Genomic DNA, 15,524 nt, shown 5'->3' with positions numbered 1-15,524 from the left:
ACCCCACCCCACCCCATGCCTCCCTTCTCCTGGCAGATTTAGGCATTTCTACTTCCGAGCATCCTTGGACCTGCTAAGAACGTCCACAAAACACGCTGGGCTGTCACTGTTTCGTGGCCATTCCTCTCATGTCGGGAACTCTGAAGGGCAGGATCTGTCTTTTTTCATCTTTGTATCCAGAGTTCTTGGGCACAGTGCCTGGCCCATATTAGATGACCAATTAAAGAAAAATTTTAACAAATATAAAGAGAAATTAAAGAAAATAGATACCAAATGCCAGGATAAAGTCAACAAGTAGACAACTTCTGTATACACTGCTACTGTTCTTTGCTGGGAAAGATTCTCCCTGAGCTAACATCTGTTGCCAATCTCCCTCTTTTTTTTCCTCCCCAAAGCCCCAATACACAGTTAGACGTTCTAGTTGTAAATCTTTCTAGTTCTTCCACGTGAGCCGCTGTCACAGCATGGCTACTGACAGACGGGTGGTGTGGTTCTGCACCCGGGAACCAAACCGGGCCACCAAAGCAGAGTGCGCCAAACTTTAACCACTAGGCCACCAGGGCTGGCTCTACCCTGCTATCTTTTCAATTATCAAATAATATGAAGTGCCTGCACATGTAAGGATTTATACTAGGCTCTGTGCAAAGCTTTATCCTAAAGGAAAATGTTTACCAGCAAATAGAGGCACATTTTACTCACACAAAAGGAAATGCGGGCACCTAAGGGAGCAAAGAATCGAGAAGGTCTTCAAGAGCCTCTCCCCTCAGTTGATGACTTGCGATCCCTAAATCAAAACCAAGACCTCAACACCTCAGAAGCTGGAGTTGCAGGTCTTGGGTTCTAAGCCAGAGCCACCACTTACACACCTAACAGTTGTGTAACACCTCCTGGCTTCAGTTTCCTTACAAAAAGGAGAGAATACTACAGACTTCTACAGCATCAAATAAAGTAATTTGTATGAAGTGATTCATTAGTTCAGTGCCTGGCATCCAGTAAACACCAATAAATAGTATTTGTGGTTGTTACTTCCAGTGCTCATAAAACTTAGCCCAGCCTCAATGCTTCATATGATTGCTAATGGTTCTTATTACAAAGCAACACCCAGCTATAGGTATTTCGTGTACAGATCGCAGGTTAAAACTGGTTCCGATGTGGTTGTATCTTCAGCGCTACAAGGGACTATGTCTAGAGAGGGTGCAAATTTCTGGAGTCAGCCCCACAGGAGAGCAGGGCGGTGCTCTGGGAGAGAACTCAGGCCACAGCGTGGAACGTCTCCAGGGCCTCGTTCACAGGCAGGTCTCCTCTATCTCCTCTTGGCCTCCACCTTGGGGTCTGAGGCTTCCACGGGTCTCAAATCTTTGAGCACTCCCGGGTGGTACAGAAAAGGGAGAGATGGCTGTTCTCATCTCCATTTCCCTTTAGTTATCTATGAGCTATGACTATATATTCTAGCCTAGTCCCAGACTCGCCACAGTCTGGAGCTCTGATTGCTTGCTTTGGGGCCCAGTATTGAAGGGTGAGCAGTGCCCCCTGGAGGCTAGCGAAGTGATGGCAGCAGCCATTGAACAACTCCTCAGGGTTAAGTGACCCTCCGGGAAGGAGAGTCTCCCCCACTGCCACCCTGGAGGGTCTGAGTTGGCGCCGGCTAGAGGAGACAGTTCCGTTAGTGTCTTGGACAGCATCTCTGGGCACAACGCACAAAAGCATTGAGCCACTTACCTCCTCAAAAGCATCACAGCCTGTCACCACGATATTTGGCCTGAAATTCTCCATTTTCACTTTCTTCTCCAGCCTGGTATTCAGATCTGCCAGGGAGGCTTCCGAGAGGATCATGACAGGGCTGCAGTCCGGGTAGGCCACCTGTGCAAAGAACACAGCATGGTCAGGCCTCACTGCCCCGTGAAATTCCTGGGACCAACAGCAAAGCTGAGCCAAGTCCAGAAGACAAGCACCCAAGTGCCGGAAGGCGACAGCGGTGTTCGGGAAGGAGAGGTGGCATGGCGGGCTTGGAAACGGCCAAGTCAGTGCTGGGGCACGGTCCCTGCCTGCAGGGCTTCGGGCGGGGCTCCCGTGCACACACTGAAGGCAGCAGCCAGGGCTCGGGCCCAGCGTTACCCTCCAGGCTCATCTTTCTCATTCCTCGCTGAAGCACCCAGCAATGACCCCCTCCCACATCAGCATCGTCACACAGGGGCAGGGGCTGCTGCTGTCAGCTATACTCTCGTAATGATTTCCTGCAGCAGCATCTCTTCACTCGATATGCATTTATTAAGCACCAGTTGTGTATCAGGCACTGTTTTACGTGGGAAATAGGACAAAGCAGAGAAAACCCTGCATTCCAGGAGCTTGTAGTTAGGGAGTGTGGGGAGAACTCCCTGAGGCGCTTGCGTTTTAAATCTTATCTCCCTGCAGACTCAAAGGCTTTGGTCTTTGGCCTGTAACTGGCACAGAGGGCAGTTTTCTTCAGGAGGACGTGCCTTCTCAGCGCTTGAAGTAACCAGACCACACCGCTGTGGGGGAAGCGCTTGCAGCAAGTCTGCTTCTGTCATTGTAGGAAACCTGGATTTAGTCCCAAACCAAGCTCTAACTTTCGCCTCCCCGACTCACTTTCTCCTGGGAGTCACCCCTGGCTTCTCCCTCTACAGTACAGTAGTCCCTCCTCATCCAAGGTTTCACTTTTTGCGGTTTCCATTACCCGTGGTCAACTGCGGCCCGAAAATATTAAATGGAAAATTCCAGAAATAATACATAAGTTTTAAGTTGTGCGCCGTTCTGAGCAGCATGATGAGATCTCACGCTGTCCCTCTCTGTCCCGTCTAGGGCATGAATCATCCTTTGTCCAGCTCATTCAAGCTGTGTACAGTACCCACCCATGAGTCATTTAGTAGCCGTCTAGGTTATTAGACTGACTGTCGCAGTACCACAGTGCTTGTGTTCAAGTCACCCTTATTTTACTTAATAATGGCCCCACAGTGCAAAAGTAGTGATGCTGGCAATTCGGATATGCCAAAAAGACGCCATCAAGTGCTTCCTATACGTGAAAAGGTGAAAGTTCTCGACTTAATAAGGAAAGAAAACAAATCGTGTGCTGAGGTTGCGAAGATCTACGGTAACAATGAATCTTCTGTAGGTGAAACTGTGAAAAACGAAAAAAATTCATGCTGGTTTTGCTGTCACACCTCAAACAGCAAAAGTCATGGCCACAGTGTGTGAAAAGTGCTTAGTGTAGAAAAAAACATAGTATATATAAGGTTCGGTACTATCTGAGGTTTCTGGCATCCAGTGGAGGTCTTGGAATGTAACCCCTGAGGACAAGGGGGGGACCACTGTGTCTCTCATATTCTATCCCCCACATATCCTGGAGACCCTAGGCTCTCATATCCACTTCCCTCTCCATCCCCAATACCTGCCCAGGTCGCGGCCTCAGTACCACTCACCTGGGCCATCACTACACTTTCCTAACTGGGGTCCTCAGAGAGGGTCTCTGTGGGCCAAAAAGGAAGCCGGAAAGAGAAGAGTGTCTGGTAGAAGCAAAAACAGCTCTCTGTAAACTCACCTGGTAATAATTCTGTACAAAATCAGGGAAAATTTCCCCCGATGGTCTTCCCTTCATGTTCTTTTCAAACTGAACCAGCCTGAAAGCTTCTGTTTTCAAGAAGTTGGTGAACCATTGAGCTGCCTCATCGCCACAGTCCCTGCCCTTAATGTCAAGACCAAATAGCCTGGAAGGGTCACAAGAGAGCACCAGGGTTACTTTCTTGCATCAAGACACTGAGTGATGGCATCAAGACAGAACACTAAACTGTTGGGACCTGACTATCCCACATGGCCAGTAAGTGGTCCTCGGATCAAAGCTGGGCAGAAGCAGAGGGGGAAGGAGAATGTGCTCCAGTAAAGAGCTTGTCAAACCCTGATATGCTTGCAACTCACCCTGATCTTGTTAAAATGAAGATTCTGGTTCAGTAGGTCTGGGTTGGAGCCTGAAGTTCTGCATTCCTAACAAGCTTCAGGATGCCTAAGCTGCTGGTCTATGGGCCACATTTTGAGTAGCAAGGATTTAGGATCCTTTTAGAAAGAGAGAAGGACTGCAGGGTGGTAAATGCGCCCTGAGCTTGGAGTCTGGCAGATCTAGTTCAATTCAGATCTCTGCCATTCTCCAGCCTGTGACCTTTAGCAAATCATTTAATTCCTCTGGCCTTCTGTCTCCAGTTGTAAATCGGAGATAATAACATAGTACCTACCCAACATGGTGGGCACAGATTCCATTAGATAACACAGTGGTCTTCAAGCTCTGACTGTTAGACACGCCTATCCTATCTACTGTCAAATCTTGATGCTATTCTTCTAATGTTTCTTGGACCTTTTCCTTCTCTCCAAACCTCCTTCTTGGGGCCATTGTTTGGTCTGTGATTAATTCTTGGCTCGGTTCCCAAACCTTCTCATGGTCCTCTCTCTCACCGCCTTCAGCCGTTCCCCTAAAACTCTCCTCAACCCACCAGTCTACTACTTCAAACAGATTTGATCCCACTATCCCCCAGTTCCTCAAGCGTCTGCGCCAAGGTTGAGCTCTTCCCTCCACCCCTTCACAACAGCACTCGTATGTAAATGCTCACAGCCCTGCCTCTCAGCTTCCATCCACCCCGGTGAGCTCAGTGTCGGCACTCTGAAAGGTAGGCAGCACCCAACGGGGTGAGGGAACGCCGTTATCCAGTGCCGCCTCCCCACTCCTGAAAGTCACCCCTCCACTGATCCTCACTCTCTATTCCCTGCAACAGACTGCATCCATCCCTCTGTCATGCCCCTTCTTCAGTTCTTTCAGAATTTTATGCAAAGTCCACTTTCTTCCACATTTTGACACAAAATGTCCCATCATCAACAACCCATAGAAAAAAATTGACTCTTCCTGTGTGAATACAATAGAACTTCATTAGTTAGTAATCTACTAATGCGCAAAGCAAAATAACCTGCTAAAAAAACTGAAGACATAAAAACTTGAACGGATTTTTTTTTTTAATAATTTTATTTATTTATTTATTTTTCCCCCCAAAGCCCCAGTAGATAGTTATATGTCATAGCTGGACATCCTTCTAGTTGCTGTATGTGGGACGCGGCCACAGCATGGCCAGAGAAGCGGTGCGTCGGTGCGCGCCCAGGACCCGAACCCGGGCCGCCAACAGCAGAGCGCCCGCACTTAACCACTAAGCCACGGGGCCGGCCCTGAACGGATTTTTACAAAGCAAATCCGGACAGTTTTACTGGAATGTTCTACCAATAATCAAAGGATAAAAACTACCAATCTTACACAGAAAAAAAATTTTAATTGCCATTTAAAATAGGAACAAAAAGATAAGATATCTAGGACTAAATCTAACAAAAGATGTACAATTCCATTACAGAGAAAATTATAAAACTATATTAAAGTAAAATAAGACACAAATAAGTGAAGAGAGATAACACATTCATGAAGAGGGAAGCTCCATACAATAAAGATGATAGTAGCTATTTAAGGCTAACATTTATTTAAGCACCTGCTATGAACCAGGCATTCTTCCACTTTTTTTTTTTTGGTGAGGAAGATTGGCCCTGAGCTAAAATCTGTGCCCATCTTCCTTTATTTTATATATGGGATGCTGCCACAGCATGGCTTGATGAGCGATGCATAGGTCCATGCCCGGGATCTGAACCTGCCAACCCTGGGCCGCCGAAGCAGAGCCCGCGAACTTAACCACTATGCCACTGGGCCGGCCCCCCAAATGTTTTATATATATATATAAACTCATTTTGATTTTCTCTAAATTGAGCCACAAATTCAATGCAATTCCAATCAAAATCCCAAAAGGATTTTACATGGATTGACAAGCTGATTCTAAAATTTATGGAAGAATGAAGACCAAGAAGAGTCAGAACACTTTCGAAGACGAATAAAATAATGAGCAGACTTTTCCTACTAGACATCAAGATACAAAGTTAAAGTAACTAAGGCGGTATAGTATAGGATCAGGAATTGATAAATAAACCAGTGCAACTGAGTCAAGAGTTGAGAAAAAGGTTGACACCTCTTAAGGATCTTGATATACAATGGAGGCGGCATTACAGGTCAGTGGGAAACGTATGGATTATTCACTAAAGTGCTGGAACAATTGATAACTGTATTAAAAAAAATCATACCGGACTGCAACCTCAAACTACATGCAAAAATAAACTCTAGATGCAATGCAGACATAAATGAAAAAGGCAAAGCTTCAATAGTTTTAGAAAAAACATAGTAGGAGAATATATTTAGAACTTTGGAGTGGAGTATATTTCTTAAGACACAAAGAAAGTGCTAATCCAAAAAAAAAAAAAACAATTAATCTGAATATAATAAAATTAAGAATGTCTATTTATCAGAAGATACCATAAAAAAGATAAAAGATAAGCCACAAAGCAGGATATTTGCATCTCATATTTTTGACCAAAGATTTGTATAGAGCCAATGAAAGAATAACTCCCTGTCAATAAGGGAAAACTTGGGCATAAAATATGAAAAATAATTTCAGAGACCAGAAAACATAAGGAACCAATAATCATAAAGAAAAAAATATTCAACCTTATTAGAAACCCAAGAAATGCAAATTAAAACCACAAAGATATACCACCTGACTCATTTTAAAGATATTTACAGAATTTAAAGTGTAAGAGAATCCAAATGATGAGGACTAGTAACAAGAAACCCAGCTGATGAGGAAATGAGAGAATGGACCCTTACCCCGATGAAGTAGATTTGGTAAAACAGTTTGGGGAAACAATTTGGCATTTTCTGAATTCAGTCATTCTACTCCTAAGTTCAGGCCTTAAAGAATTAAAGACACTGGGCTGGCCCCATGGCTTAGCGGTTAAGTGCGCGCGTTCCGCTGCTGGCGGCCCAGGTTCGCATCCCGGGCGCGCACAGACGCACCGCTTCTCCGGCCATGCTGAGGCCGCGTCCCACATACAGCAACTAGAAGGATGTGCATCTATGACATACAACTATCTCCTGGGGCTTTGGGGGAAAAATAAATAAATAAAATTATTTAAAAAAAAAGAATTAAAGACACGTCCAAGAACGTTCAGAGAACATTGTTGGCATTAGGAAACAGACCACAAACATTTATATGAGCGTGGACAAGAGAATGAATAAGTAAATTACAGCAAATTCATACAACGGAAACTACACAGCAGCGAAAACAAGTGAACCACAGCCACCAGCTATAAGCAACACATGGATGAATCTTAGAAACATAATGTTGAGAAAAATAGGAAGCTGCAGAATACGTACAGCACAATAACATTTTGATAAACTTTAAAACTAAGCAAAATTTAACCATATACTATTTAGGAGCACATACATATGTAGAAAGACTATTTAAAGTAGCAGAGGAATGAGGGGGAGAGAAAGAAATTCAGGATACTGGTTACCTCTGAAGGGTAGAATAACAGGAAGGTACCTGAAATATTTCTGTTCATGTTATATTTCTTAAATTGTGTACTGTGCTACAGGTGTTTGTTTCATTATTATGTTTTATAACTTACATGTACATTACATGTGTTGTTTTGTGATGTATTGAATATTTAAGTATATAATATTATCAATAGTCAATATAATTTGTAACTAAATGAAACCCAGCTGGAGAAATTGCTTCCTTTTCAAGAGGAACTATTATTTCAGTTATAAAGAAATAAAACTTCCAGTGGACTGTCCTGGTTTGAAGTCATTTCTTACTTCCTCTCACTTTAAAACATAAACTTGGACCTTTTAGACAATAATTACTCATAAATCTTTGCGATAATTAAAAAGCTCTACTGGTCTATAATTACTATCAAACAATTTAACACCACGCAGGGTGAACAGGGAAAGCTGATTCAAGAAATTAACAATAAAAATTTTAAAAATTAAAATAAGGGGCCGGCCCGGTGGCGTAGTGGTTAAGTTTGTGCACTCCGCTTCAGCAGCCTAGAGTTCGAAGGTTAGGATCCCGGGCACAGACCTATGCACCACTTATCAAGCCATGCTGTGGCAGGCGACCCACACATAAAGTAGAGGAAGATAGGCACGGATGTTAGCCCAGGGCCAATCTTCCTCAGCAAAAAGAGGAAGATTGGCAACAGATGTTAGCTCAGGGCTAATATTCCCCACAAAAAAAAAAAAAATTAAAATAAGACCCATGACATACCCTCCTTGTCCATATGGCTGTGTTAAGGGATTTTATTTCCTTTTTTTCCACTTGAGGTTGTTGGTTTATTTTATCTTATTTTAGGCTCTGGTGAGCTGGCTGTGGTAATCACTGTCACTTACCACCTACTTTATATCATTTCTTCAGTTTTTAGCAGTCTCCATGGCAACCAATCCATTAAAAATAATTTATAAATACAGGCCGCACTACTTATAGCATGTCTAACCAGCTGGAGAGGGTGGAATGCTGATTACATAACCTTCCTCTCTGTGTTGATCTAAACACAGCACCCAGTGGCTGGTTTCTCCAAACTCCCAGATTCTCCATTCCCGCCTTATCCAGAAACACGATGTGTAGAATAGAATTATATGACAGGCTTCACTTGGTGCCTTTTTCAGGCCTAGCTCAATCCCCCTACAGGATCCTCCCCTCTCCATCCAGGAGGGTTTGTGTCCCCCGAGAGTTCTGCCTGCTGAGCAAGGCAAAGAGGGGGAAACCTTGCTTAGTGTTGTGACAAAGTGAGTCTGCCAGGCAACATCGGTACCTGTCACTCATCACATGTCAACTAAGCATTTACTCGTGAGCTGTGACTGTCCTCCAATCAAGTTGAGATGGCTACAGTTTTTCTCTTCAATGAATTTATTCGCTCAAAACCTGTAATATGTGGAATAGCTTTTCTCCTCCCCGTGTGCAGGCATTAAAAGCAAACGCCAAGGAGGCAGGTGGGTTCAAATTCCACCTCTGCCTGGCATGCCAGTGATCTAAGTCTTGGTTTCCCCATTTGTAAAATGGAATTAATGGTATCCACCTCATAAGCTTGCTGAGATCATGAACTGAAACATTGTATTCAGTGAATCACTGCTTCGGGCTTTTGAAAGTTTGAAACCTTGAGTGATGGATTTCAGCTCAGATACTTCGCTTGTAAAAGCATATGATCAGGGCACAGGGAGCAATCTGTGGCTCTCTTCTGAATCTTGGGACCTCTGGACAACCCCAATTTCCATATGCTGAAAATGCCCAGATGGTTAAAAAGGGAGCCAGAACACCCATGACCAGTGTCTAAGCCTCTGAGACTTCCTGATAGCACAGGACAAGACACCAGTGAGCCATGGAACTGGACAGCCCTGCAGGGGTCCCACAGACTGCAAGGAAGCCCAGGCCTGAGGCACATCTCTGACCAGAGTTAGAAGTCTCTTACATGTGACTCCTTCCAGAGACGCCTCAGTCTCAATCTCAGACCTCAGAGATTGCAGAGTCACCTTGAAAGGCCTCATCCACTCACACCTGACCACTGGCTCCAGCATCCTTATCAGCCAATCCTGAGACACAGGTGGCAACGTCTCCACTAACTCCCTTGTCTGCTGGCTGGAGGGCTGGCAATTCTGAATAGAAGTGCATCTGACTTGAATTAAAGGAGACAAACCCTAAAGATTGGCCCTTTCTACCCCCTCTATATTTGTATTAATCATGCTTTTTTATTTTCTGTATTTTTGATGCTTTGACATCTTGGGGCTTTGCTGACACTGAAGGAACTGCCCTTCCCAGGACTAGTCAATTCCTCGAGATAAACCACTCACCTGATGAGCCTTTCATACTACCAACCAATCCAGAGCCCCCACCCAACCACCTCCTCTGTTGGGCTCTTCCCCTCTGGACCACTATTCGCCTGCCCTACTCACTCAGTGCCAAGTATCAGACAACTAGGGACAGCACCTATGCCCAGAGCCCACTGAAATTATTCCAACTAGCCAATCCTAAGCCTGTTTATCCTTCCTCACCTGGTGCTTCCTACAGAAACCACCATAAAGACCCTTGCTCATGTTTTTCTCCATTCCCTCTGCCTCCTGACCGACCCCGGTGCTTCCTGATGTGGCCCTGCACGGCATGGGCCTCTGGTTTTTAGGGATCTGTGAACATAAAAAACGTCTTTCTTCATGACAGTCATTTCTGTGTCTGCACGTCTTACCATATCTGATTAAAACAGTATATCTTTGAAGCAATACACTGCCTCATCCACTCACACCTGACCACTGGCTCCATCCCAACCCAGACTAGACTTCTCCTGAATATTTCCTTCACCAATCTCATCACCTTCTGTACAAACTGTAGTTAGAGCGCAGGGAGGAGCCTAAAGAATATCAGGTCTGTGGCAGGTCCCCAGAGGCCCCCAGCAGAGCACCTGCAGTCATGGACCTCGTTTGAGGAAGGCAGCTTGCTCGGCAAAACCAGCTGGTCCATGCTCGGAGCCCTGAGGATCAGGCGATCGTCCTCATAGGTGATGGAGACCAGCACGAGGCGAGGCTCCTGCCGGGCAGTGACCATGTGTCCATCTTCCTTAATCACCAGCCAAAACCTGCCGAGAAACAAACAGGCGCATGCTCAGAAAATCCTCCTCCACCCTCTCAAGAGCTTCCCGCGTGCTTCTAGTTCATCAAAATCCTCCCCCTGCCTCGACTCGAGACCCAACCATTTCTTCTAGACAATTATCCAGGTCTGGCCAAATTCTTTGGGTCTGAAAGTTGGTGCCCCCAAAAGGAGCTCATTTGGCAGAAAAGGCCCGGGGAGAGAACGTCTGGCCAACATATGAACATTCTCAATTCTGAAACTCCAGAAAACGAGGCCTGTTTAGGGACCTTCCCTTACAGCCTAGGCAACTACGTTGCTTCCTTTAGGATTCTGCTTGGGTCAGAAATTTCCCCGGGGCCTATTAAACATGTCTCTAAGCTCTTGATTGAAGCAAAAAGCCTTCCAGGTCTTTTTTCTGTGAAACAAGATGAGGTTGAAGCAAAACAACTGGCTTTAGGGAACTGAAACCCTAGACAAAGGTCTTGTAATGTTCGTGACCCCAAGAGAACCCAAACCAGCCTCTACTCCGTTTAACTCGCTGTGGCATGTGGATCCTAATTAAGAAGGCCCTAACTAGCCTTTCAGGCACACATTCTGACTCAGAAAACAAAGATTCACACAAATTATGCGTTCGATAAGAAGTCCACTTACCTCCGAGAAAGCACACTGTTCTAGCCTCAGTTTTCACACTCTGGATATCATATCCATGGGGAGAATGGGGGGAGTGAAGAAGGGGAAAGAGACTGAACTGGTTAGGTTGGTTACGCTTTTATTTATAGCAGAGCATATATCTTGGGTTACACCACATAAATGTTCTGATTAGTAAGAAGAAAGACTGTGCCACCCCAAGGGGAAATAAGTTTCGACATCATTATTTTAGACAGAACACAGAACTGGCAGAGAAGCGCAGTGGGTGAAGAACTCTGAGGTCATTAACGAATGAACAAGTGAAAGGTGGGGCTTTGCAAACGTGAACAGGATAAAAAGGACAGCCCCTTGCAGAATGAGGGGCAGCTCCTCCAAGGGAGACATTTCAAAGTATGACTGGGGCCAAACGGGAATGTCTGAGATGACCTGGTGGAGACATCTAACATCAGAGCTCAGGGAGCTCAGTCTCTGCCTTCTCCTGACCCTGGTAGCTAGACTCACTTCTGGAACCTCCCAGTGAGGCAACCTATTCTTGTTCAGGTGCTGGATAAACTGTCCCTTCCCTGCAACCAAGCCAGCAGACAGCGGCTGGCACAAATGCCCTGCTCACGGGTGTGTGTGGGTGTAGCAGGGGTGGCGGTGACAGGGTAAAGACATTTTAGGAATTGTCTTGGCTATTCCTCCCCAGAGCTTGTGATGCTGGGCAGTAGCAGGCCCCCACCCCTCTGAGGACTTCACCTTTTTCCTTCTAGGCGTCTTTGGTTCCCAGGGTTCTCTGTCTTACTCACCTGCGGGGCGAGGGTGGGTTCTGGAATCCAGGGAAAGCCTGCCTACTTTGTTACAGCCCTGTTCCCTCGGGGCTGGGCCCTGTTCCCTATTTCCAGCCTCATTCTTGGGGTGTAGAGTTCTGGATGACCCTGCTCTGGTTACCACGCCTGCATCCTGAACTTCCAACACACCCTGTCCCCAGACACGACTTCCTCTGAGATCTGCACACAACCAGACACATGTCCAAACAGGACTCACGCCCCTGCTTGCACGTTATTTCTGACAGTTAGCTCCCCTGGGCTAAGACTTCTCATCTCCCATCCATCCCTCAACCTTAGCCCTTCACTCTGGCTCACAACCCCGCCATTAACTCCATTCTGTTGTATAATCACGTGGGAGTTAATCCGTGGGGCCTTAACAGCAAAAAGCAGTAGCTAGAGGTTTTGTGCTAACCCCTGCACCTCAAGAGGCAAGAGGCAACTTGCAAGCATTCTCATATTGGGATAGGACAGAAACAAAATAAAAGGTCAAAGGTTGCTCTCTGTAACATACCCCAACCACCCTCACTACCCCATCAACCGGGTAATCAGATTTTTCACCTCTTGCACACAAAAGATGCCCAGTAAATAAATAATTTGCTCTGTTCTGCCAGATCTGAGAAAGAAAGAACAAAAGAAAGAACAAGCCTGGAGTATGGATTTTTTCATGACCAAGTTATCCCAACCAAGTCTGCCAAAGTAAAAGCCAGCACCTTCTTTTGACACATAAAACATTGAGTATGTGGTGTAGGCATTGATGCAGAAGCCCAGCTCAGATTCTCCAAAATACAACAGTGCCCTGAGCTCCCGGTGATGGGGAAGAACCAGCCCAAGACAGCTGGAAAATCTCATTTCTAAACTTACAAATTGGCCAGGGAAGCAGGAACGACCGGGCCTGAAAAGGTGGGTAACAGGGACTCCACCACAGAGAGTAGGAGGGTAAAGGAGAAGGAATCCAGGAAGTAATGACACAAGATAACAAACTTAGGCAATTCATTTCTCCACGAGACAACAGTCTGTGCAGAAGACACAAAGGGCTGGCTTCAGAAAGGGTCTGGACACATTTATAAACGGTGGGGTCATATACGGCTGCTAAGGAGAGGGGGGATTTACAAGATCAAGGAGGGCAGCCATGCCCTCCCAGTATCTATGCCAGACAGTCAATGCCAATGCCAGCGTTCTGCTGGGTGGACTTTAAACGAGCTCACAGCTCAGGGTGCTCAAGCCAAGGATTTCACAAATATGTTAAGAGCTTTGAACAAAATAGTTCTAGAGATTTGAGGCACAGAGCACAAACAGAGGAAGATCCCAGCTTCTTAGACGAGTTCCAAAGACACGGGTTCAAAATCAATTAAATAAAGCAGGCCTTTCCTACATTCAGACTATCGCAGTTTTGTAATTGAAGTTTCAGGTTGGGAGAACAATAGCATTCATTCAGTAGAGCTCTTTCCAGCTTGCTTTCGAGTTTCAATTACCCTTTAATAAATAAAACCTAGATGAGATAGAGTCTTAGAGATCATCAAGGTCAACCTTTCTTTCGCAAATGAAAAAAATGATGCTCTGAGAGGTTAAATGACTTTGCCCAAGTTCTCAGTGCAATCGTGCACTTCCGAATCACATGCTAGTTTCATAGAAAGAGCATAAGTGTTGCCCTCACAGAGATCTGAGTTCAAATGCCTCCAGCCCATAATGGTTTTGTGATGTTGGGTGAGATACATCCTTTCTGATAGTGTTTCTGTATTTGCCAAGTGGAGATAATATCCAGCCCAGAAGATTGTTATGAGGCTTAAATAAGACCATCTATGTGACAGGACTTAGAGTTCAGTGCCTGCTGCATATGAAGCACTGAATAAATGTTTGTTCCATGCCTTTCCCTCCCCCCATCCCAAGCATTTATTGCTCAAAACAAGGTCAAGTTAACAGCTCCATTTATTTTAGGATGCCCACGGAAGCAGAAAAGCAAAGGACAAATATTTTCTTTCCATGGAAGCAACAGTCACAGCAAAGTAGTCACAACGAGAAGTGAAGAAGCAACAGTCACTCAGATGATCACAGGAAATACAGACAAGAATTGGAAATCTCTCTGTGAAATAAACTCAATCCTTCAAGTGAGTAAGAAAGCAGCACGATGCCATTTCTCTGGATGTGCATCATGAGAATTTGCCTCGCCCAAATTTTTGGAGGGTGTCCACTACCAATGGGCCTGAAGTCTTCCCAGACCGCTTTTCTAAGAAGGCTTTTCTAATCCCTCATATTTGAATAAGCTCTAAACATGCCTTAACTATAGCATCAGAATCACCTGGGAAGACTTAAACACTCTACACGAGTTAGCTTCACTCTTGGTGATTCTGATTCCACAGGTCTGGGATGAGAATCTCAGGAAATTATAGTTTTAAAAAACTTTCCAGAATCAGAAATCTGGGGTGGAGGGGTATGCAAAATCCCCCATGAGTTACATAGTCTGCATACACAACACTTCTCTAAAGCAAGTTGAAGTATTCCAATGCTGTGGAAGCCCACATTTCTTTAAGAGGACAGCAGTCTTCAGAGAAGAGTGAACACGTGTGTCCTGGAGGGAACAAAGGGCAGCAGCCTCTGCTAGCAGGTTCCTTGAACGAACAACTTGGAAACCTCCTTCCCCCTAGACACAAGACCACAGCTAAACCATCCCAGCCAGATTGGAAGGCATGTTAATCCTAAGGAAGCAAAGAAGGAGATTCCGTTCTTCCTTGATCACTCTTTCTAGGATTTAGCATCCTTCACTGTCAAGAGAGCCTTCCCAATATCCAGCTGCATAATTCTGTGTCAATGAGTGTGTCTGCAGCCTCACCTTGGGGGTGACTTAAATGACAGGGTACCTTTTCTCTTCTGAGGGAAGGGAATGAAATTTCTGTGTGCCAGGCCCTATGTGAGAAGAGACTTGACCCAAAGTTCTTCACTGAGAATCACTCTGCATCGGGGAGGAGGGGACACGCTATTCCCTTAATGGCAAATATTATACGTGCAGTTCCCCGGACACCCCCTCTCCCCAACAGAAGACTTCACTCTGCTCATTCCTCATTAAAGTGAATCAGGTCTCCCCATCTCCTGGGTCTCCCAAGCACCTTCCCCAGGACTCCAGACCTGTGAGGAACAAGCCCCAGCAAGGCCAAAGCCAGCGTCTTTGAACAAGACTTGGTTTCAGCGTTGCTCCCGTCTGCCCACTAGCGCCAATGCATTTTATTTTTCTACTCTTGTGCCATATACTAAGATAGAATCAGAAAGCGTAGAACTTGCAGGAGCCTTGGAGATAACCAGGTCAGATCCCGTTCCTTTCACAGGAGGAACCTCTCATCCAGAGAGAGACAGCGGTTTACCTCTACCTACATTTCCAAATCAGAATCAGACATGAACTTGACCTTCCCGGCTAAAGGATCAGAGACAGAGGGTCCTACAAGCAGCCCAGGAAATCCAGATGGTAAACCTCTATTCTCCTTCACCGAGACAGGGTCACCTCCCCCTACCCCCCTACCTTGACCCTATCCCCAGCAGG

General features: G+C 45.5%; 1 protein-coding gene across 2 annotated transcripts in view; it reads right to left on the bottom strand.

Annotated features, from left to right (window-relative positions):
* MTARC2 (mitochondrial amidoxime reducing component 2) overlaps window positions 1-15,524 on the bottom strand; it is a 37,787-nt gene that overhangs the window by 21,620 nt on the left and 643 nt on the right. For both annotated transcript variants that reach the window (XM_087424368.1, XM_087424369.1), the window contains exons 2-4: window positions 10,372-10,545; window positions 3,557-3,722; window positions 1,720-1,860 (exon numbers count right to left, since the gene is read on the bottom strand). In XM_087424368.1, coding sequence (XP_087280494.1) covers window positions 1,720-1,860; window positions 3,557-3,722; window positions 10,372-10,545 — 481 coding nt within the window. The remainder of the gene's footprint in view (window positions 1-1,719; window positions 1,861-3,556; window positions 3,723-10,371; window positions 10,546-15,524) is intronic.

The sequence above is a fragment of the Ceratotherium simum genome, chromosome 36 (assembly GCF_057802395.1).
Source record: "Ceratotherium simum simum isolate JZ-2026a chromosome 36, ASM5780239v1, whole genome shotgun sequence".
Lineage (NCBI taxonomy): Eukaryota > Metazoa > Chordata > Mammalia > Perissodactyla > Rhinocerotidae > Ceratotherium > Ceratotherium simum.
This window is presented reverse-complemented; position numbering and strand designations above follow the sequence as displayed.